Source organism: Leptopilina heterotoma, unplaced genomic scaffold, assembly GCF_015476425.1.
Source record: "Leptopilina heterotoma isolate Lh14 unplaced genomic scaffold, ASM1547642v1 Lhet_38, whole genome shotgun sequence".
Taxonomy (NCBI): domain Eukaryota; kingdom Metazoa; phylum Arthropoda; class Insecta; order Hymenoptera; family Figitidae; genus Leptopilina; species Leptopilina heterotoma.
The window spans coordinates 1758340-1784027 of record NW_025111054.1 but is presented as its reverse complement, the minus strand read 5'-3'; the positions used below and the strand labels follow the sequence as shown (position 1 = coordinate 1784027).

The window sequence follows — 25688 nt, the reverse complement described above, 5'->3', positions numbered from 1 at the left end:
GTGAGAATTCATTTAAACTAGAGAATTTATTTCACTAGTTTAAATTTGCAATACAGTTACATTTTCTGTATTCTCTTTGCGAACTCTTCCAAATTTAACCCTGTCCCCGTCTGCTTTTTTCAAACCCCCGTATACTTTTTTCCGACCCGATTTCATTTCTTTCACAAGCGCCGCGTCATCATTTTTCATAGACCCTTCTCACCCCAACCCCTTTTCAGAATAACATTGAGGAAGAAGGTTTTCGCGATACGAGCCACCCTCTGCTCTTGGCAACTGTATTCTCATTCCATCAAGGAAAAGAAAGGTTTAATTCTTAAAGAAAATGAAAAGATTTTATTTGAAAAATTGACTTTCATTTTGGAAATTGTATTCGTGCGGAACTACGGCGAACTGAACTCAGAATATTTTAATTATTTTTATAATTTTTAAGCATCTTTGATAACTTATTTAACAGAACAATCGTAAGGTTTTGTACAATCTCCCGCATAATTCCGAAAAAGAAAATTTTGTAACTTACTCATCAAATGGATTGCTTGGATTCGTTTACTCACCTGAAACAGAAAGAAAAATAGAATTAACTTCTTTACAAGCGTTTGAAAACGTGTTAGACTAGTTTATTGATAAATTCATTAATTTGTCTACATTGTGAGGAACATTGTGAGGATGGAAATTAATCGCCTTGCGGCCGAGAATAAGCACATGAATTATGGTTGCAAACTTGATAAATCCAGTTGTTGGACGTTAATAATAATATAAGTTGTTTAGACGCGAGTGTACTCTTGTAAACAGGAGTGACGATGACGAGAAGGAGGACACAGGTGGTGCGAAGATATGGAGAATGAAGTGGGGACAGAAACGACGACGCGGACAATGTGATTTAGAATATTCGGTGGCGGATGTCAGCTATTGCTCGCCCACTGCGATGTCATTATGTCATCATCATTCTCCTTCGCGCCGACCTACGTTGACGGGAGGCGTGCGCCGAGACATCGCTCACCCGTGGTCCAAGCAACGGCCTTCGCGAAGGGCCCCGAGCATTGCTTAAGGCTCACGTCTACCGCCTAAACAATATTTATCATGCCTCTGAATTGAAGGTTCCGCCACATCCTACGACTTAACTCGCTTCATCCTTCTAATCTGTCAAATTGATAATGATCAGAAATAAAGCTGACACGCTAATTTTTAACACCACCCCTCCAACAGGGGTAAACTTTGACTACATTATTTGTGAACTGTTGGATATTTTCAGTTAGTTCAAGATATAAGTATTTGAACTCCATTCTCAAGTTTTTGATTTTTAATTAATGTTTACTTGACAGACTCCCTTGCGAGAGTTTCTCGCTAAGGGAAATATTCACCATCGTCTAACAGAATGAAAATTCTTCTCGATTCTTCCCTCTAGTGCAATTAATCAAACTTTCAACCAGAGGAACGTTTCTTTCTTGAAAAAAGCATTCGCCGAATACGCAAACCAAATCGAAGTACCTACGAGTTTCGCGAATAATCGTTGCCAACGAAAAACTTTGGTCGGCTCATTTTAACGATTCCAATTTCCCGCAACTTCCACTTCCTTGGTCCCAGCATCTTCATCATCTCCCTCTACAGCGTCAAAAGCGACCGAACTCTCCGAGGAAATCATTGAATATGCAACTTAAGAAAATCCTCTGATATTGTGTTTTATTATAAACGGGCGCCGTCGCCGTCCTCCTCAACGTTCTTCCCTCTCCCTCGACGGAAACTGAGGGAATGACTTCGCACGTGAATAATACGTGCTGTCCCTTGAGACTACGTATGGTTTCTCTGTCCCGAATGTATCGCAGAGAGAATGCTTATGATCCTACACAAGACGTTTGCCGTTTCAGACACTTTCTTCTTTGTACATTTTTTTTATAAATCTGCATAAGCTTACTCTCAAAATCTAGATAAGCAAAAAGTCTAAGTTTTTCCAAATACATCAAAACTATAGGAAATATTTTTTACATACAGAAAATCTTAATATTTCGAAATTATTATTTTCCACTTGCGAATACTTTTAACGGAGAAATTCCTAAAGATTCTTTATGAATTTAAAACAGGCGATAAATAACTCAAACTTTAACTCCATTTTAATTCCTTGATTCGAGAAAATAAGAGAATAAAAAATGTTAAGTATTTTCTTTCCTTCTAGAACAAAACCATCGAGCTTTATCCTACCGCGAAAATATACGGTTATCCTCTTAAGTTAGACACTATACCAAGACGGAAGCCATTGCATGCTTAAAATATAGTATTCAATAAAAACTTATTTAATGGTATGTCTTTCTTTCCTAATATCTTGTTCCGTAACCTTTTATGTGGATGATCTTCCTGAAAGCGGACATTATAACTTTCGTGTCTCTCAAAATCATGTTTCTTTTATTACAAAAAATTTTCTAGGTGTCGTAAATGTAAACAACAAATGACACCGGTTTTTTTTAACAATTTCCCAGAGCTGTCGTTATCGGATGCGTGGTCAACGGCTACGTGATCCGGTTTAAGGTTGTATGGCAAACGTCTGGAGACAATAACGACTCTACTGGTCATCAAACGAGCTTCTGAATGGAACTGAAGAGACTTAAGGATCGTCGTAATCGAATAGGACTTTCTTCTTCCTTTTCCACTATCAAGTATACATGTAGATACAAGGCTCTTTTCCCCTTATTTTGCGAGATACGAAACTACCAGAACGACAGGTTTCACTGTTTCCTTTATGAGGCCTGAAACACCTAAATACTCCATTCGACTAACGCTGCAAACGAAAATAAAAATCCCAACTGGGAGATGAGACATATTGGTTCGAATATCGCGATTATTTCGTTTCATTGCTTTAAATATATGATCACTTAAATGCCTATTAGCGAAAGCAGCAAACTTTTCAAGTCACTTACAGTATGTTAATATTCTTTTTTTTCATTTGCAGGTCAGTCTCAATCTTCTTTTTTCATATTTTCACGGCATCTCAACTTAGAATAGACTTTTGGGTAATAATCTTATAAAAATAATTATTTGTATTATTATAACTGGACTTGATGATATTTTATTAGAAAAAAATGAATTTTAGTATCAATGAAAGAAAGTGGATTTTGTTACATACTTTAACTTTGAAAAAACTAATAATCGATGGCTTAATCAGGAATTGAAAAGAATAATTAATGAATAGGATTTTAATTATTTTTTAAAGTCATCTGTTACAGTTAAATTATTATTTCATAATTATCGAGTCCTTTCATATTTATTTTTGTGACTTGATAGGTTCTGCTTCATTCGAAGTTGCTTATGTTTTAATCAATCCATCCACCAAAGGCATATGCTCACTTGAATTGCAAAAAAAAGCGCAGGCCTTATAAGTGTGTGTTTTGGTCCACTAAAAGAACAAGGCGAAAACAACAACATCAACCACAGGGAGGGTGGAATTGTTTGATGCTTGATTGTCGCACAGCTTCGGGGGTCGTCCGATTGAGCTACCGCGAAACATCTGGCGACCTCCCGCAGGGCTCCCAAACGACAATCATCCTACAATTGCGAGGTAATATCTGGAAAGATATCTTCATCGTGAAAAAAGCCCAAATGATCTAGATGAGAAAATGGAGCATTTCCAATCGGCAAGTATAAGAACGGAGGGTTGAGAATAAGAATATTCTTCAGAAAGAATTTTTTTTAACTTAAAAATGAAAGGTTCCGTTTCGTGTATTATTGAAAACTTACAATTACACTTTTAAATAGGTTTTTATTTTTAAAAATTAAATTTCTATGGAAAATGATACATTATAGACTTAAAATTGCCTTTACGTTACGGATGATGATCACACATATTTCATAGCGATAATGATCACTGTAATTTATTATAAACTTCCACTTAGCAGTATCTTGTAACACACTTTGAGCATCTAATACTGCTGCTTCGTCTTGGATCAAGTGTCATAAAAAAAGTTTTCTTTAAAATAACGATAATTATACATATTTTTTTGCATTTTTGAATTATTGAATTCATTATAATAAAAAAAAAGTGCGCCTTACTATCTTTAAGAGAATTTAAATTTATGAATAATATTGTTATTAAAATGAAAATTAATTAGTTAGAAAAGAATAATTGTTGAAAATGTATACATATAAAAGTACATAATTTCTTTTCTTGTAAGAACATTATTGTAATGTCATTTGTAAAAGTACAATGCACACAATATGAATGAGAAATTTTGCCATGTAATTTGCAATCTAATTAGAGAAATTATTTTCTTCATTAATAAGACGATTGCACTGTAACAATAAGCACAATATAAGGGATATTAAAATCCTCATCATTTGCAATAACTAAATCCCTATCTAATCTTAAATCTAAGATCCACTCATTAGTCGAAAGCTTTTATAATGTCTGACGTGTGATCATGACTCGGACAAAACCAATCGTCGGATTCGTAACTTGAGATCCTGTTTGCGTGTTCTGGGAACCCTTGACCGCTTTCCCCACACTTCTGATTCTCCCCTTTCTTAGTAATAATGCGATAATCCTCTCTTGCAAAACAAACGTAACGAGGGTTAGAATAGGCGAACCCTTTCATTCAAGGGCTGGACCAAATACCGAACGATCGATCACGATTGCCAACCTTCCATATATATATATATACACTTGCATCGAAAAAACCTCACACGTAGAACAGAAGAGTTAGGGAGAGACCCTTCTCGTCAACTCAATTGTTATTCTTCGGGCGAAAACTATTTACAAAGTCGGAGCTAATAGCATCAAGAGATTTCTTCTCCATATGCCGTCACTTCTCTTCTGTATCTTGACACTCGTCGCATTAGCGTACTGTTTCTGAATTCAATTCAAATGCCATGCCATAGGGGTGGAAAAATGGGAATTTCAATTTTGAATTTCAAACCATCTACTAAAATAGTTAAAATTTGTGTACAGATGAAAAGTACTGAAAGCATATCTTCATGAATAGAATTGTTTTATTTCCTCCGCGACAAAATTTAAGGAACACGTGGTAATGGGACATGTCACACAACAAGTGCAGTGTTATAATGGCAATCATCGTTGCCAACATCCGTTTAAGAGATGCAAACATTTTATCAATCACATATAGCTTTCATTTGATTTTCGTCTTTTTTTTGAACCACCTACGCCAATGACAATTTCGATCCTCAACGAGCGCAAAGTGAGTCGACCCCGATCTAACCGGGCAAGTAGACGCACGTGTGTAATAAGAGTTTTCTTCGAGTGGGTCGACAAACTTATGCATATTAACCCATCCAATCTTATAATGCTACCGATCCTCTTGATTTGAAGCGTAGGTGCAAATTATTGTTGACGCATTTAATCTCCTTCGTAAATTGTCAAGCGTAAGTGCATCTTTCAGCTAGAAAAATTAAAGACAACAAGACAATTATTTTCTATTTTAAAGTTTGCCCAGCGAATATTTTAATGTCAACAATCACTTTTTTTCTCCTCACCAAAAGAAAACAAGAAAACAGTCTCTAAATATTAATCCGATTACTCAATGTTCCTCTTGACATACAATTCGTTGATTAAACTTCAAGTAAATATTTAACGGAGTGGAAGACCCGATTGAGAATCGTAGTATAAAGACGCGAAGTGGAACGACCTTGATTCTCGTCCGCAAACCCTTTCCACAATGTCCCTCTCACACCCTTCCTCTGAAAATCTACTGCCTCATCCTATTACAAGTGTTCACCAATCCTACTCTGCCACTTATAGGCCTCGACTCACAAACATGTACACAAGCAGCACAAATGGAAATCGGATTGATTAATCGTAGTAATTACCGATCAGCCCCCGCTAATTAGATATCCGACTCCTACAGCCAGCCCTGGAGGGTTTCGCTAGCTATGGGACTGGCACACCCCACACTGGTGTTTGGTAGGGGTAGTTTCAGCCGAAGAAGAGAAAGACGAAGGTGCCGCTTGAGTTGTCCAAATGAGATTATTTGATTAAACTATCCAATAACGCTTCAAATATCCAGGCACGTGTATATTTATTTCATAAAATCTAATTTAGAATTCTATTGAGAAAAAAATAATAGAATAAGATAAATATAAATGAAGACTATGATGCTCTCATTTTTCTAAATTATAAAATTAGATTCCCCCAGTAGAAATTTCCGCGTGGCTATAACGATTACAAGGCTAGAACAACAGTTAAAGTATTTAAAAATACGGACTTCATGGACCAAACATAAAAATCCAAGGACTAATTACTGACAAAAATATAATCAGTCGGAGTCAAATAAGATAACTTACTCAAAACTATAAATTAAATTTTTTCATGTTTTATAATAATTAAAGATGGAATTTTTATTAGAAAATTCTACTAAAATTTAATTATTAAAATTCAAAAATAAATAATTTATTGAATAATTGAATGTTTCTTGACCCTTTTGTGACCCTGGAAAATCCAGACAGTAGATTTTATTGAAACTTGTTACTCGGGAGTTTTTGGGGTCGCTGATTACGAATCTAAAGTAAGATTTTAAAAATTTTCAATATTCAAAATGGCGGATCCAATATGGCGGATATTTTTTTTAAATTGATCAAATTTGCTTAAAATTTGTTACTCGGGGGTTTTCAGGGTCGCTGATTACGAATCTAAAGTCAGATTTTCAAAATTTTCAATATTCAAAATGGCGGATCCAATATGGCGGATCTTTTTTTTAAATTGCTCAAATTTGCATAAAATTTATTACTCGGGGGTTTTCAGGGTCGCTGATTACGAATCTGAAATCAGATTTTCAAAATTTTCAATATTCAAAATGGCGGATCCAATATGGCGGATATTTTTTTTAAATTGCTCAAATTTGCATAAAATTTATTACTCGGGGATTTTCAGGGTCGCTGATTACGAATCTAAAGTCAGATTTTCGAATTTTAAAATGGCAACCCTGAAAAACCCCGATTAACAAGTTTCAAGCGAATATGAACAATTTTGAAAAAAATGTCCACCAAACTTGAATTTTTTAAATTTGACTGCAAATTCATAATCAGATCTCAAAAACATAGGAAAACGAAGTGTTGATAAAAATTTATTACTAAGTTTATGAAATAAATAGTTTTTTTTAAACAGTCAATGTTTATCTTATTGTTTAAAATAAATATTACTACTTTTTGTAATTTATTATTTTTTTTAATTGTAGCAGCATCCATTCGGATTAGAAAGAAATTTACCGCAAATTAATTGGATGAGTTTTATAAGAATTACATAAAATTTTCTAAGTGGGACATACATGTCCCAGACGCACAAATATTTGTCCCAGATGCACAAAAGGGTTAAAATTCAATTCCCATAAAGAATTTTATAAACAAATTTTTTAATTATTGAATTCTTTTGACGAATTTTTAATATTTTAAAGAATAATTACACTTTTCGAGAAATTCGATTAAAATTGTATTACATTTTATTGAAATTCTGCAATGTGTTTTTTATAAAAATAATTGAATTTCTAAAAAGAATTTTATTATTTACGAAAATAACTGAATCCCTGTAAAAATATTCTTATTTATGAATAATTGAATGATTGCAAAGAAATTTATAAAAAAAGTTTGTAAATAATTGAATTTCTGTGAAATTTTTATTATTTTATGAAAATAATTAAAGGTTTGCGGAGAATTTTATTAATTTTTTTTTAAAATTGAATTCTTTAAGAAAATTTTATTAAAATAGTAGATATTGAAAATCATTGAATTGAGGAAAATTTTTGGAAATAATTGAAATTTTTCCAAAACTTTATTTATCAAGATTTTTTAAAAGAATTGAATTTCGAAGATGAATTTAATTATTTGTAAACATAATTGAAATTTTAACGATAATTTTTAAAAACTTTTGAACATAATTGAATTTCTGCGAAGAATTTTATTTCTTTTGAAAATAATTGATTTCTAATATTTACGGACCCAGTTCGAGCCCTACGATTAACTAAAGATTGGAATAACTTTTATTATATTAATATTGGCTCATAAATTAGATAATTTTAAATGGAGGCGCATGATTACTCCCAAATGTCATTTGACCTAACTGTCATTTTACCGAATTGCATTTATCCGAACTGTGATTTTAACGAAATGTCACTTTTGCGAATCCTCATTTTTACGAATTGACACTTTTGCAAAAAGACATTTTTGCGAAATATCATTTTTACGAATTGTCATTTATGCGAATTGTCATTTTTGCTAAATGTCATTTATGCGAACTGACATTTTTTCGAATTGTCATTTTTACGAATTGTCAATTTTGCGAAAAGTTATTTTTGTGAAATATCATTTTTACGAATTGTCATTTCGTAAAAATGACAATTCGAAATAATGGCAGTTCGCATAAATGACAATTCGCAAAACTGATATTTCGTAAAAGTGATATTTCGCAAAAATGATTTTTCGCAAAAGTGGCAATTCGTAAAAATGAGGATTCGTCAAAGTGACATTTCGTTAAAATAACAGTTCGGATAAATGCAATACGGTAAAATGACAGTTCGGTCAAATGACATTTGGGGAATAATCATGCACCTCATTTCAACTTTTTTAAACACAGTAAAAGTCTTACAATTATTTTTTTAGATTCAAACAACAAAACTCAACTTGGACCCACTGGTTAAAAAAGTTACAAAGCAATTGAATTTCAAAGGGATTTTTCTTAGAACTCGCTTGATGAGTTAGTGTATTTAAAATATCGACTAATAGGTATGGCTGTTATATTTTTTTTTCATTCTCTTCTTCCGCTTGAGGCAGGGCTGATCGTATACCCATCTTCTTCTGCAACGTTTTATTTATTTAATGTTCGCAAAGGTTTGGCGTAACGCGACCGCGAGGATCGTTAACATCGTAACCGTATGTCCCAGAGGTAATTTAGATCGTTGTAAAACCACGAACAAGTTGGTAGTCACCCTTCTGCGTTGAGAAGAGCAAGTATAACCGACTTGTTAACGAGACTGTAACGTTTCGTTTTGCAAAATGGTCCGCGGCAGCGCGCACGCGCACCCATGCGATCATAAATTTCCGTCAACCGGATGTTAATATTCCCATCTGAGAATACCGTTAGTACTAAGCTTTCTTTGTCAAACCCAATGGATTGAGCTGAGTTGCGAACCATTCAGAGGCGATAAACTTTATATTTCATTCAATGTAAAGCTCACTATTGTAAATTATTGTTAATTTTCGTTTCATATGCGTTTCACACTTAAAATTATTATTTCAAAGTTTTGATATTGTAATCAACAAAAAGGAAATTAAGAATTTATGTGCTGTCAAATAATGAACAAGAATTTCCCTAGGGTGGCCCTCTACCCTACCTATTTATAAATATTTTTAAAAAATTAATTGTAAGAATTTCTTTTCAACTTTTTGAAGATATTGATAGGTAAAAATAGATAAAAATACATGATAGGTGCATTCGAATTTAAAAAAATGCAATTATGCTGTATTATACAGATAATAAGCTTTTTTAATGGGAACTTAAACTTATATGAGAATGTAAAGATCAAATCTAAAAGTGATCTTCGTCTAAGTGTTGAGAATAGGATTTTCTTATAAAGTAGATAAAGAAAATTTAAGAAAATTATATTCTTCACACTAAAAAAAAAGTTTTACTTTCAGCCTCTTTTTGAGGCTGAATTTATGATGTAAACGGAGTCAGCCCCGTTAAACAAGGACAGACTTATGTGAAATACATGGGCTGAATTTAAGGTGTAAACGGAGTCAGACTTTTTTTTCCTGTGTTCACAATAAGATAAGCAAATAACTCATCATCTTGGATCGTCTGCAATACGTATTGCAAGAGAAAAGGAAAGTGAAAGAGACATATATCAAAAAATGAAAAAGTCTCTGCGACTCTGGAATTCGTTGAAATAAACGACCTAAGTGCCAAGTACCTTGGACTATGTGTCAGGATAGGGAGGTCGATAAATAACGCCTGCTTTATTAGCGGAGTTTATATACACAAAGGAAGCTGGAGAGGAGAAAGAAAGCAAGTGGTTAAATTAGCAAGAATATTAGTTCACATTTACGCCATGAGTTCACTCTGTCGCACTTTATCTAGAAAAAAAGGAAAAGTAAGTAGTTGCCATTCATAGTGAAAATGGCGTTACATTCCTTACATATCCCATAATATCCTCTTCTCTATTCGTGATAAAATATTTTTTTACAAAAGTTTTGTTATTCTCTTTAAATTAGTATTTTTTCTAATAAAACTAGACAGGGTTGCCACAAAAAATTAATTTTGTTTTTCCCTGATTTTCAGACAAAATTTTGAATTTTTCCCAGACCCTAAAATATTTTTAAAATTCAACAACTTATATAAGAATATATATAATAATGATGCTATCACTCGGTCGATAAAATATTAAGATGATGAAAAAAATCGATCACTCCGAGTCAGGTTTATAAGAATATTATTATAAAACATAAAGATATCAATCACTCCGAGTCTTCGACTCGGAGCAATTCATATCTTCATGTTTTATAAAAATTTTAATTTCCACAAAATTTTTCAAAAAAAAATTAAATTATAATACAATTCGTTGCAAGAATTCAATTATTTTCATAAATAATAAAATTCTTCACAGGGTTTCAATTATTTTATTTTCAATACAATTTTAAGTATAAATTTCTCGAAAAATGAAATTATCTTCAAAAATTTCTTGCAATCATTCAAATACATTTCACAAATAATGAAATTCTACGCTGAAATTTAAAAATTTTCAAAATTTACTATTTAAATAAAAGTTCTCAAAAGAATTCAATTATTTAAAAGAAATGTAATAAAATTCGTTGCAGGAATTCAATTATTTTCATCAATAATAAGATTCTTTACATTATTTCAATTATTAAAAAAAAATTTTTTAATTGATTGCAAGAATTCAATTATTATTTCCATAAATTAATAAAATTCTTTACAGGATTTCAATTATTTTTAATACAATTTTAAGTAAAATTCTCGAAAAATGAAATTATCTTAAAAAACTTTTTGCAAGAATTAAATTACATTTCACAAATAATGAAATTCTTCGTTGAAATTCAAAAATTTTCAAAATTTACTATTTTAATAAAAATTCTCAAAAAAATTTAATTATTTAACTAAAATGTAATACAATTTATTGCAGGAATGCATATATTTTTACGAATAATAACATTTTTCACATAAATTCAATTATTTTTAAAAAATTTTGAAAAAATTGATTGAAACAATTGAATTACTTTCATAAATAAATAAAATTTTTCACAGAATTTTAATTATTTTTAATATAATTTTAAGTACATTCTTCAAAAAATGTAATTATTTACAAAAATTGTATTAAAATTCTTCGAAAGAATTCAATTATCAATTATATTAAAAAATTCATGCTATAATGTTTTTAATATTTAATTATTATCTATAAAATTTTATCTAAAATTCATTTTTTTAAATCAATTTTTATTGGAAAATTTCTATACGAGAATTCAATTATTTAAATACAAAAATAAATAATTTATTGAATAAATGAATATTTCTCGAAATTGAATTATCATAAAGAATTTTATCAACAAAATTGATTTTTTTCGAAGAATTTTAATAAAATTTTCAAGAATAATTACATTTTTGGAGGAATTTAATTAAAAATGTATTAATTTAAAAATAATTGAAATTCTATGATGAGTTTTAATTATATTCAATGAAAATAATTTAATTCTTCTAAAAAATGTTATTATTTACGAAAATAATTGAATTATTGCAAATAAATTTATAAAAAATTTGAAAATAATTGAAATTTTGCAATAAATTTTATAAAAATTTTTGAAAATAATTGAAATTTTGCAAACAATTTTATTAAAATTTTTGAAAATAATTGAAATTTTGCAAAGAATTTTATTAAAATTTTTGAAAATAATTGAAATTCTATGATGAGTTTTATTATATTCAATGAAAATAATTGAATTCTTCTAAAAAATGTTATTATTTATGAAAATAATTGAATTATTGCAAAGAAATTTATAAAAAAATTTGTAAATACTTGAATTCCTATGAAATTTTTATTATTGTTGAAAATAATTGAAATTTTGCAAAGAATTTTATTAAAAGTTTTGAAAATAATTAAAATTTTGCAAAGAATTTTATTAAAATTTTTGAAAATAATTAAAATTTTGCAAAGAATTTTATTAAAATTTTTGAAAATAATTGAAATTTTGCAAAAAATTTTATTAAAATTTTTGAAAATAATTGAAATTTTGCAAAGAATTTTATTAAAATTTTTGAAAATAATTGAAATTTTGCAAAGAATTTTATTAAAATTTTTGAAAATAATTGAAATTTTGCAAAAAATTTTATTAAAATTTTTGAAAATAATTGAAATTTTGCAAAGAATTTTATTAAAATTTTTGAAAATAATTGAAATTTTGCAAAGAATTTTATTAAAATTTTTGAAAATAATTGAAATTTTGCAAAAAATTTTATTAAAATTTTTGAAATTTTGCAAAGAATTTTATTAAAATTTTTGAAAATAATTGAAATTTTGCAAAGAATTTTATTAAAATTTTTGAAAATAATTGAAATTTTGTAATGAATTTTATTACTTTTGAAAATAATTGAATGTCTGCAATTATTTGTAACTTCTCCAAAATTCAATATTTTTTCCAGTTACTTTAATAAAAATCCCTGACTTTTCCCTGATTTCCCTGACCTGTGGCAACCCTGCTAGACTGTAAGAAACTCGCAAAAGTAAAGAAGGTGTAGAAAAAAAAAAGAAATAAAATTCGTAAGCGGATTTGAGATCTGGAATAAAAAAAAAAAGAAAAGGTAAATTGGCTTTGGACAGTTGTCGGGTTTATAAAGAAAATTGAATTGACCAAAGCCGTCGATTCCGCATTCTTGAGATTTGATAGTCGCCCTCTATCCAATCCTGAAAGCAGATTGCGCTCAATAAATTCGCATCGTTGCTTGTCAACAATTTTCCGCAATGATGCAGGGCATTACAGTACACGGATAACAAGCTGGCACTGGTTCTAACTACTGTCACGTCTGATATATGTGACGGAAAATTGTGGGCAAAGGGTATGCGGTGCGGCCAAGTCCCAGGAAGGCGTGTGTGTGTGTAGGGAATTGAGATCCCTCTCCCGCTAAAGAGGAAGTGGGGGAGTTTATGCAGCACTCAGAGAAAGCATCTATTTTATTTACGAATTATTTCATTTGTCCTAGAGTATTCTAATTGGAACGGCTATTTCTAAGCCGCGCACGACGTGAGCGCCATCTAATTGCATTATGGAAACATGAGTTTCCACAGTACGGGACGAGATATTTCAACCTGGAGTCTAGTCGCATCCTCCAAATTGTTAGCATGAATGCTAAACTTTGCTGCACCTTCTGGATGAAATAAAAAAATCTCTATTCTAAAAAGTGTTCAAACATTAAAACTTCCCAATGTTCGCGAATCCACTTCAACAGCTAAAATTTTCGAAAAGTTGTCAACGGGTTTTCAGATTAGAATTCACTTTCTTTTCCTGGTCAATCTCTTATAATAAACTCAACGGCGAAGTAGAAGAAGAAGACTAACATCGTCGCGACGATTTTATTTATACACCGAATAACCACTCGCGTTTCGTTAAACGTCCGAAAATGAGTGAACGAGAGAGAGAGAGGATAGGGTGGTGAGACGTATTCAGAGAAGAGGGTTGAGATATTTGGCAATTTATTTCGCGTTTTATAACCAAGCGAATATAACGTCCGCTGATTCACGACCAAGTACTAACGCGGATTATTTCAATCTCACTTTCTAAAGTTAGCGCAAAGGATTAAAGCTTCACTTTTGGATCTTTGTCGCGTCGCGCTGAGATTCCAGGAGGTACGCGACAAAGGTTTGTTCAATATTAACGGTAAACAAGAGGGGTGTCGTTGCAGTAATTCGAATGTAGGCGCAGGTGCTTCAAGAAAACATCTATCAAGATGGAACGATATCGAAGTCCGCACGTCACGTTGGTTCAACATATAAGAGGGTCGAAAACAAGAGAGAATAAACCCTACTCCGACACTGAGAATTCTAAGCCAGACTAGAACGCTTTCTATGAGAGTGTTAACCCTTCCATCTTTCCTTAGGATTTAGTGTCCGCCCTTATATGTGTATCTGGAATTTAAGACTAGAGAGAATATAATTATTACTTCCGAATATGCTATTCAACATATGTTATTGCATTCTTTTTATACATAATTATAAAAAATTGAGAATGTAATAAAAATAAATGTTTTATGTTGGTTGCACATATACGAAACGCTCGACCTAATTTTTTACTTTAAATACTTTTTTAGATCTTATTTTTGACGATAAATACTTTATTAGACCTGATTTTTGACATTAAATATTTTTACAGACCTAATTTTTGACGATAAATACTTTATTAGATCTAATTTTTGGCGATAACTACTTTAGTATACCTAATTTTTGTCGATAAATACTTTTCCAAACATAATGGGGATCCTCACAGCCAAACTTGACCAGTAGAGTGCAGCACTACTATAAGATTTTATGGCGCAAAATTTTAAATGTGATTTGTTGCATAATATTAATTAAACAATATAAATGGTTTTTGTTCATGTAAATGAAGAATAAAATCATTAGATCAGAAATATTGTTTATAATAAAGTACGGAAAACTATTTAAAGATGTTGGGAAATTCAAAATTAAAATGTGTTTACAATATTTTTAATAACAGGCAACATAACCTCAATTTTTTTTATCTATACTTTTACGATACTGTGACTTGCAAAACCGTCTTTTTTCCTGTGACACAAATTCCTCACCCAAGTAATTCAATTTTTAACTTTTCACAATTCCAAAAAAAGTATTTATTTACTTCGCCCATTTGTTTGTAAAACAAATATGACTTTTCGCGAAATCAAAAATTAAGCGCTAGACAAATCTTGCTATGGTGCTGCCATCTGAGAATAGCTTTACATATAATGATCCCCATTAATGGCAATTTTTTACCAATAATTATTATTTTATTATTTTTTAAATTATTTTTAGCTTTGACTATTTTGGTAGACCTCATTTTTGGCGACACATTTGTAGACCTAATTCTAGGCTTTACTTTTTCTTGTAGACCTAAGTTCTGAAGATAAATACGTTTATCGCAAAAAATTGGTCTACTAAATTATTAATCGCCAGAAATTAGGTCTGCAAAAAATTAAAGACACAAATTACGCGATACGCTCGCGTTTTGTATATATGTGGAAGAACCAGCATTTAAAAAGCGTGCCGAATTTCCGCGACATATATTCTATTCTAGAATAGTTGTCTATATCGTTTTGCGTGAACTCGCCTTCTGGGCAATTTGTCAGCGAGTGTGATTTATAATTTGTGAAAAAGGCATTAATCTTAAAATTATAAATCCAATGAATTATGCAGCTAGAAAAGAGAAAATTATATGGAACTTGTCAAAAAGCTAACGATGTGAACTCGAAGGAATAAACTACAATGCAGAGAGAGAAGAGAGAAAGAAGAACGAAGATCGTTTTTCGCTTCATAAAACCTTGGCGAACTATCTCAAGAGCTCAAGCGTACGAGCGTAGAAAACCGACGGATGCCTGTCGACGAAGCCGTCGGCCCAGATACGAAAATCGTAAAACTGCTACATAATAGCGACTCAAGAGTAGGTGTATAAGCGTATATAGGCAAAGAGGCACTTATCTTTCAAAGATTAAAGGCGTGTAAAATGCAAACGTAAAGTGCTTAAGATGCGCACTTAATCCTGATTCACGTACTTAAAAAAGCCAACATTGTTCAGAGAAATTTATCAAGTCGCAACAATTGTTTTCTATTATTATGGAAAACATAAGAGGGATCAAAATTGATATGTACAACTCACGAATTAAATCTGTTTATATCAACTTTTTTTTTCTATATATAAATATAAAAAGCTATGATAGTTATAAAAAATAATTTACATATACTTTCTTCTCCTCTCTCCCTCGACAATAAATCTAAAAACTTTTTTTTATAAAATACGCTCCAGGGCAATCAAGTGATTTCGTGAGTGCCATAAATATAAAAAATAATTTCATGTAAATCTTTATCTGCCAATGAATCTCGACAGATTCTAATCAAAAGCATATATATATATATGAAACCGATTACTCTGTACTCACCAGTTGTTAACTTGAAGGATCGTTAGCCCCGTGTCTTGTGCCAGCTGCTTTTTCTGATCTTCCGAGGGATAGGGATGCTGTAATAGAAAAAAAAATAAAGAGAATTAATTATGATTCTTTATATTTAGCAAGAAAGTACATGCCTTTTATTCTCAAAAAAATTGGTTAATTAAATTCATTTTTAACCGTTTTGCTATTTAAATGAAATGCAAAATTGATAAGTATTCTGCGCATCACGCAGTTGAAACTCTTTTTTTTTTTTTTTTTGATGAAAATTCAGGATTTCAGTATTCAGAGAGTAGTATAAATGTATAATACAGGTTAGGTTAGACTGACTGAGGAGGGCGTATAAGCGATGCTTGCCGCATTACAAGCTTTCTGTACCCGGGACACACCTGCGAAATATTATTTATTGCCAGGAAAAAAGTGGTTGGCAAAAAAGTAAACGTACAACAAGGCAAATAGCGGACGTTTGCTCCAATGCATTTTATCGTCTATAAAATTGCAAAAAGTGTTCTATTTTAATAAATCTTCTTATATCGCTAAAAATTACTAATACAAGAGCGCGAGAGAAATTTTCAAAAAATATTCGGCACACTTGTTATTTTTATTATTTTTCTCTTGAATGAAAAATTTAACTCGAAAGTTAAAATAGTATTATAGATGAGGTATGAATTCCGGCAAAAAAAAGAAAAAACAAAAACAGCAACAAACGTAAATTTCGCACACAGAAATCCAAACCACAATATATTTTTGCATAATTAACACGTGTCTTTGGTCGGATTATGTTTCCGTTGACCTTTTGGTAAAACATGTGGTATTTTTGGAAACCGCATTAACGGTTGGATCCATTCCTCCCCTTGACGGTATATCAAGTTTCTTGGAGATGAGCCATCCACCATCGATAGTACTCCTGTCTACAGCTACCGGCTTTTACCGATTAAAGGGTAACCAAATATAACGAAATGCATAAAATTCGTATATATAATATATTTCTTTTGTCAAAGTACAAGGTTGCTACAAAAATTTAATTTTCTTTTTTCCTGACTTCTCCCTGATTTCCAGACAAAAATTATTATAAAACATGAAGAAGTCGATGACTCGGAGTCATCGACTTCTTTATGTTTTATAATAATTGAAGATCATTTCAATTCAATAATTATTTTCTACATTCTTTAACTGAAATTCGTGTATAAATCAATTATTTTTAATAATTTTTAATAAAGTTCTTTTTGAGAATTTTCAAATTCATTTGTTTACAATTCAATTTTATGAAATTTCAATTATTCGGAAATTCATCAATTAAATATACATTAGAAAATAAAAATTTTAAAAAATCTCGATTAAGCATTTTGAAAAAAATTAGTTTTCAAAAATTCAAAATCTGATAAATTTTAAAAAAATTCATTAGCCATATTGGATCCGCCATTTTGAATTTTACTAAACTAAAGTGAAATTCGTATTCAGGGACCCCAAAAATCGCCGAGTAACAAGTGTCAAGTTAATGTGATAAATTTTTAAAAATTCACGCTATATTGCTTTTAATATTCAATTATTATCTAAAATTAACTGAAATTAATTTTTAAATCAATTTTTATTAGAAAATTCAACGAGAATTCAATTATTTAAATACAAAAATATAAATAATTTATTGAATAAATAAATTTTTCTTAAAAATCAATTCCCATGAAGAATTTTATCAACAAATTTTTAAATAATTTAATTCTTTGGACAAATTTTAATATTTTAAAGAATAATTACACTTTTCGAGAAATTTGATTATAATTGTATTAAAAATAATTTAAATTCTTCAATAATTTGTAACTTTTTTTAAATTAAATCTTTTTTTCCTGTTTTTAACTATAATTCTTCTATAAATACATTATTGTTAATAATTTTTGAAAAAGTTTCAAATTCATTTGTTAACAATTCAATTTTACGAAATTTTAATATTATTCGAAAATTCTCCAATTACATTTACATTAAAAAATAAAAACTTGAAATAATTTTTAAAAATTTCGATTAAGCCTTTTGAAAAAAATTAGTTCCATAGAATTATTATAATTAAAAATATGAAAAATTCGGATTTTCAAAGATTTTAATTTGAAACCTTCAAAATTAAATTATTTCTGAAAATTTCAATTATTAGTAACTTATCCAAAATTCAATTATCTAAAACGTAAACTAAAATTAATTTTTACATCAATTTTTATTATATAATTTTACGAGAATTCAATTATTTAAATACAAAAGTAAATTATTTATTGAATAATTCAATGTTTCTTGAAATTGAATTCTTATTAAGATTTTGATTAACAAATCTTTAAATAAATTAAATTCTTTCGCTGAATTTTAATATAATTTTTAAGAATAATAACATTTTTCGAGGAATTCGACTAAATTTTAATGAACAATTATTGAAACTCTGCAATGAGTTTTATTATTTATGAAAAAAATTGAATTATTGCGAAGAATTTTATAAAAAAGTTTCAAACAATTGACTTTTTAAAAAAAAAATTATGAAAATTTTATTTTTAATAATTGAATTCCTGTGAAATTTTCATTATTTTAGAAAATAATTGAATATTCGTGTAGAATTTTGTCAAAATTGTTCTTAAATAATTGAATTCGTTTGGAAAATTTTATTAAAATAATATAATTTTTAAAAATAATTAAATTCTTGTGATGAATATTGTTATTTATGAAAATAATTAACTTCCTCCAAATGATTTTATTATTTCTGAAAATAATTAAATCACTGACAGGAATTTTAAAATTTCTGAAAATAATTGAACTACTGCGAAGAATTTAATACCAAATTTTAAAACATTTGAAATTTTCGAAAAAATTTATGCAAATTCTATTTTAAATTTATGAATTCATTTGAAATTTTTTAAAAAATTTTATTATAACAGTAGAATATTGAAAATCATTGAATTGAGAAAAATTTTTAAAAATAATTGAAAGTTTGCAAAGAACTTTATTAAATTTTTTGAAAATAATTTTATTACTTTTGAAAGTAATTGAATTCTTGCAATGAATACTAGGATTATTTATAAAAAAAAATTGAATTTTGCAAAGAATTTTATTAAAATTCCTGAAAATAATTTAATTTTATATTCATTTATAAGGATAGTTGGAATGTTAAGAACACTTTTTTTTACATTTTTTCAAAATAATTGAATTTCTGCGAAGAGTTCAATTAATTTTGAAAATATTTGATTTCTTGTCAAAAATATTTTTATTTATGAAAATAATTGAATTTTACAAAGAATTTTATAAAAATTCCTGAATATAATTGAATTTGGCGAAGAATTTTCCTATTTATAAAGATATATCTTTATAAATAGGAAGATTCTATTCAAATTCAATTATAATTGAAATGTTGACGAGAATTTTTGTTTGAATTCTTGAAAATAATTGAATTTTTGGAAAGAATTTCGATATTTATTAAGTTCGTTGAATTCTTTTAAAGAATTGCGTTAAAATTTTTAAAATTGAAACTATTTTCAACAGAATTGAAATTAAAATTTTTCACAAAAATACTTTATTAAATGATTCATAAAAGTAAGAACTTTGTTGTAGTTCTTCAATACAATTAAGTTACTTAAAATTAATTATTGTCAAAAATAGAAAAAATTGAAAATTTTTTTAGAATTCGTGGTTGATTTCATAGTTGATGAAACGGACAAAATGACACAAAAATTGGGAATTTTATTATAAATTCTAATCATTTAATTTTTTCCAGTTCTTTTAGTAAAAATAGCTGACTTTTCCCTGAATCCCCTGACCAATTCTACTTTCCCTGACTTTTCCCTGATATCCCTGACCAATTCTACTTTCCCTGTCTTTTTCCTGATTTCCCTGACCTGTAGCAATCCCGAAGTACGTATGTCTCTCTAAATGAAAAAAAAGTGTTTTTAAGCTAGACACAACGATTCCAAATCGTAGTTGAACTTATTGCTGTAAACGACTATAGACGACTTAATCAACCGAAGGGATCTAGACATTCATCACCTGGCCATACTTTGTCTTCGCGCCTTCTTCTATTACAATTTACAAGCTCTTCACTTCAATTAGAAAATATTTAAATGCAGAGAAACAATTAAGCTAGTGAATGATTCTTTTTGCTGATCCCAGTGACGTTTACAGGATCGATGCCCGTAACCGTGACAAGGAAGCAGTAAATTGAGTGCAGCAGGTGCGTGAAACAACGCCCCAGGAACACGGTTGTATTAGCAAGGTTGGAACTGTAAGGCGATGAATTAGAGAACGGAGAATATTGAACATCTCTTTCTTCCTTTAGTGCATTCTCCAACTCTATCTCTCTTGGATCCCAGCCGTTAGGATATGCATAAAACAATCAAGATAATTGTCGAAGCTTCGTGGGGACTGCCTCCGCTCGTGCCACCCTTGCCAGTTGCATTCGTTGTTGAGCAAGGGAGATGAGCTAAAAGGAAAGAGAGAAAGCACGAGCTATCCAATTACATTGAAAACAATAGTCTTAAGTGCTGCCGGCGGCCCGTTTTGGTCTACCCTTGCTTCTCAACCCCAATGCTTTTCCAGAAGGGATCTCGACACTGTCCCTCCTTTCTCACCCTCACTCTCTCTCTCTCTTATAATATCAAGGTGAAATATCAGATCGATGAAACAACTAGTGGGCCATGCTATTACTATTCGATTCATTATTCTTTAGGATTTGTTATCGTAAGTGGTTCTTCAAAAACATGTAAGGAAGAAATTAACCCATTTGAAAAGTAAACTAGGAGAAACAAGTGATAAAATGGAAATGAGCGTTAAAGAGGCTGTATGAGAACCATTCGGACCTAAGGAAGGGAGTTGAAACGATCCAAGCGGAAGCGAACCTAAGTGTGTAAATGAGTTCATAGTTTAGTCCGATTGCTCTGAGACGATCCTTTCATGGTACCATGTCTAAGCATCTACTTCAAACCAAAATCCGCTTCCCCTTGAAAGCAATGGATCGGCGTTAATTGGATTCAGTCATCCAGGACTCTTTGACGATTGCCAACAGTCCATTTTAACGCAATCTTATATTGTCACGTTGAAGATTATACTGATGAAACAAATCTGATATTAAAATATTCAATTCGACTCATTTGCATCGAATCCCGTCCAAGAAATACTTTGCCACTTGCAACTATAGCTTTTCCCAAACAATCTCATCGGGGAATTCTGTCAAGCCGGTGATGCAAAACGGTCCTCTAGACAACGAACAACCAAACGAACTTTTCGAAATTGACCATTGAGACGCTACCACTATTTTCTACTCTAAAATAATTAATAATCTCGATTATGACACTCGTCAAAAACCGCGTCACGAAAGTGTCGAACCATCTGATTGTCCTCAGTAGGCTTCCTCATTATCAAATCGTTTCCTTGTTTTTCCTTTGCAATTTTCGAAAGAACCACGAAACAGCACCTGAAAGAGACTAGGAAAGGGTCGCTGACCATGTGACGTACGCTGACAATTAATCATGCGCAACATTTAAATTCTGATTTCACGAAAACCACAGTTACATGCTGATAAGAAAGAAAGGCACAAGAGACTTAATAACAAACGAGACAGACCTATGATAAGAAAGAGACCAACAAACGACTCTCTAAACTCTGAAAATGCTCTTCCTACACATGGCGAATTAGGAAACACATTCGTTACAATATTTACACCGATCAAATACTTTTTCAATAATTTGTACAAAAAGCAATGTTTCTCGTTCTATTGAAGATGATGTTATTATCCAAAGTCTGCCACTTTGGAAATAGCTTCGTTAGACATCGAGAAGAGATCTGCCAAGTTTCATTGACAGACATAGACACGTTATTATCGACCTCGGGCGACAATTTGCTCGTTGCTGCGTCAGGTCGTCGATGTCAATGGGCGTGGTAGTTCGCAGCAGACATAGTCCTAGCAGAGAACTACGTTCGTGGACTACGAAAGCAGAGTCCCCGGTGCCGAATGACACGTCGATGATGACCTGACTGCTGACTCTGGCTAACGAGCTGGGCGTTTGGGGCGTGGGATTCATCCGAGATCGAGCCTCGTCATCACGCTTCTCACTCTCTCGATGGTATGAGAGTGCGATCGTGAGGAGAAAAGGGGAGGACAAAAGGTACTGACTGAAAACTCAGTCTCCAAAATGACAACTATCACTCTTGTCACGAATACCGAACAATTATATCAAACCAATGCGACACGTATCTAACAAATTAATGATTTAGAAATTTTTAATACTTTCGCAGGAAAATAAACTTCTTTATTTATCAGACAATGAAAATCGCTGTAGAAAGAATAAGTAGTGAAATTAAAATTGAAGATTCTATAATGGTATATGGAATGCAAAATCCTAGATCATCTATCTTCCAAACAATAGTCTTCTAGACACTCACTTGAATCGATAAGGAGTGTCCAGGAGGGTGAATGACATGGTCTCCCTAGATTTCTCACGTGATGAATTGTCGTGAAAAGACAGCCGGTGTCCCGTAGCATGTAATTATGGGGAAACATAATGGAATGTACAAAGCTATGTGTGACTCGTCTGCTATGAGGTTCGTTCCGATACGAAAGGACTGATAAGCCAAACCCAAACCTGTGGTATGTCGACTTGTGGAATTTGAATGGATACCGGCCGCAGCCTCATCTGCCAACAAATATCATCTCTGAGATCTACCTCGTCATCGCAGCGAGCCAACTTTCTTCGATCAACTTGGAACTAAACCGAGTCATGTTTTGCAAGAAAGAAAGAGAATCGTTCCACTAGATAAATTATTTTAAATCCTCTTTTGCCGAAAAACAATTATTTCCCAGTATCGATAAATAATTCCATTACTTTGACAATTTTTTTCTACTTTTCAATCATTTTACATAAATAATAAAATCTTTGCTAAGCATAATTTACCAATGCGGAAAAATATAATGTCAGTCTAGAAACATTTAAAGCCACATTATAGTTTTGTTATTTTTAGAAAAAGTTATTAATTATTTTTTATTGTAAATTAGGAATCGTCCATAAAGTACGTAAGAAATTTAGGGGGAAGGGGGGTCTAGCTAAATCCTACGAACAATAGAAACAATAGCACTAACGAATGTAAAATATCTTACAAGAGGAGGAAGGGGGGTCAAGTTTTCTACAAAAATGTCTTACGTATTTTGTGGACGGCCACTTATAAATATTATTTCATTATCAATTTGAATTCAGTTTAATCAAATAATAATTTAACTTCATAACATAGTTAAACACTTTTCATTAATTGTAAGTGTAAAAGGTGCCGAAAATTAAAATTTATCATCTCGTAGCTTTGTTAGGGTAGTGTTTAGTGTTTCTTTTTCTGACAATAATTTACTTTAAATAACTAAATTCTATATTGAAGAACTGCCACAAAGTTATAACTTATAAATCATTTAAATGAAGTGTTTTTTAAAAAATTTTAATTTCAATTCTGTTGAAAATAGTTTTAATTTTAAAAATTTTAACGCAATTCTTTAAAAGAATTCAACTAACTTAATAAATATCAAAATTCTTTCCCAAAAATTCAATTATTTTCAAAAATTATAAAAAGAATTCTCGTCAACATTTCAATTATTATCTTTATAAATAGCAAAATTCTTCGCCGAAATCAATTATAATCAAGAATTTTTTAAAAATTATTTGTAAAATTCAATTATTTTTATAAATAACAATATTCATTACAAGAATTCAATTATTTTGAAAATTAATAAAATTCTTCGCAGAAATTCAATTATTTTTAAAAAAAACCTAAAAAAATTGTCAACATTTCAATTATCTTTGTAAATGAATAGAAAATTAAATTATTTTCAGGAATTTTAATAAAATTCATTGCAAAATTCAATTATTTTCATAAATAATTTTAGTATTCATCTCAAGAATTCAATTATTTTCAAAAGTAATAAAATTATTATCAAAAAATTTAATAAAATTCTTTGCAAAATTTCAATTATTTTCAAAAATTTTTCTTAATTCAATGATTTTCAATATTCTACTATTATAATAAAATTTTCAAAAAAAAAAAAAAAATTTTACATAAATTCAATTATTTAAAATAGAATTTGCATAAATTTTTTCGAAAATTTCAAGTGTTTTAAAATTTGGCATTAAATTCTTCGCAGTACTTCAATTATTTTCATAAATTTTAAAATTCCTGTCAGGGATTTAATTACTTTCAGAAATACTAAAATCATTTGGAGGAAGTCAATTATTTTCATAAATAACAATATTCATCACAAGAATTTAATTATTTTTAAAAATTTTAATAAAATTTATGGTAAAATTTCAATTATTTGCAAAAATTTTTCTCAATTCAATAATTTGTATATTTATTATTTCAATAAAATTTCCCAAAAGAATTCAATTATTTAAAAACAATTTTGGCAAAATTCTACACGAATAGTCAATTAGTTTCTTAAATAATGAAAATTTCACATGAATTCAATTATTAAAAATAGAATTTGCATAATTTTTTTGAAAATGCCAATTGTTTGAAACTTTTTTATAAATAAATAAATAAATTCTTTGCAATAATTCAATTATTTTCATAAACAAATAAAACTCATTGCAGAATTTAAATACTTTTTCTTACAATTTTAATCGAATTCCTCGAAAAATGTAATTATTCTTAAAAATTTTATTAAAATTCAGCGAAAGAATTTATATTATAGATTTGTTAATCAAATTCATTATAAGAATTGAATTTTAAGAAATATTGAATTATTCATTAAATTATTTATTTTTGTATTTAAGTAATTGAATTCTCGTTGAATTTTGTAATAAAAATTTATTTAAAAATTAATTTCAGTTATAGTTTTAGAAAATAATTGAATTTTGGAGAAGTTACGCAATTTTTAAAAGTAATTCAATTTTGAAGGTTTCAATTTAAAATTTTTTAAATTAAATTTTTTTTTTTTTTTTTTTTTTATTACTGTATATATTTGTAATTGGAGAATTTTCGAATAATTGAAATTTTCTAAAATTGAATTGCAAACAAATGAATTTGAAACTTTTTCAAAAATTATTAAAAATAATGCATTTATAGAAGAATTATAGTTAAAAACAGGAAAAAAAAGATTTAATTTTAGAAAAGTTATAAATTATTGCAGAATTTCAATTATTTTTATAATTATTTTTTTTTTATTTCAATTATTTTATAATTTTAATCAAATTTCTCGAAAAGTGTAATTATTCTTTAAAATATTAAAATTTGTCCAAAGAATTCAATTATTTAAAATTTTTTTGATAAAATTCTTTATGGGAATTGAATTTAAAGGAACATTTAATTATTTTTGTATTTAAATAATTGAATTCTCGTTGAATTTTTTGATAAAAATTGATTTAAAAATGAATTTCAGTTAATTTTAGATATAATAATTGAATATTAAAAGCAATGTAGCGTGAATTTTTAAAAATTTATCAGATTTACTTGACACTTGTTACTCGGCGATTTTTGGGGTCTCTGAATACGAATTTTACCTTAGTTTAAAAAAATTCAAAATTGTGGATCCAATAGGTATTGCTAA

At 29.6% G+C, this 25688-nt stretch overlaps 1 protein-coding gene across 3 annotated transcripts in view; it reads right to left on the bottom strand.

Moving 5' to 3' along the window:
- Nucleotides 1–25688, bottom strand: part of LOC122505928 (homeobox protein homothorax) — a 501951-nt gene that overhangs the window by 77704 nt on the left and 398559 nt on the right. For all 3 annotated transcript variants that reach the window (XM_043617815.1, XM_043617814.1, XM_043617816.1), the window contains one exon: nt 16139–16215. In XM_043617815.1, coding sequence (XP_043473750.1) covers nt 16139–16215 — 77 coding nt within the window. The remainder of the gene's footprint in view (nt 1–16138; nt 16216–25688) is intronic.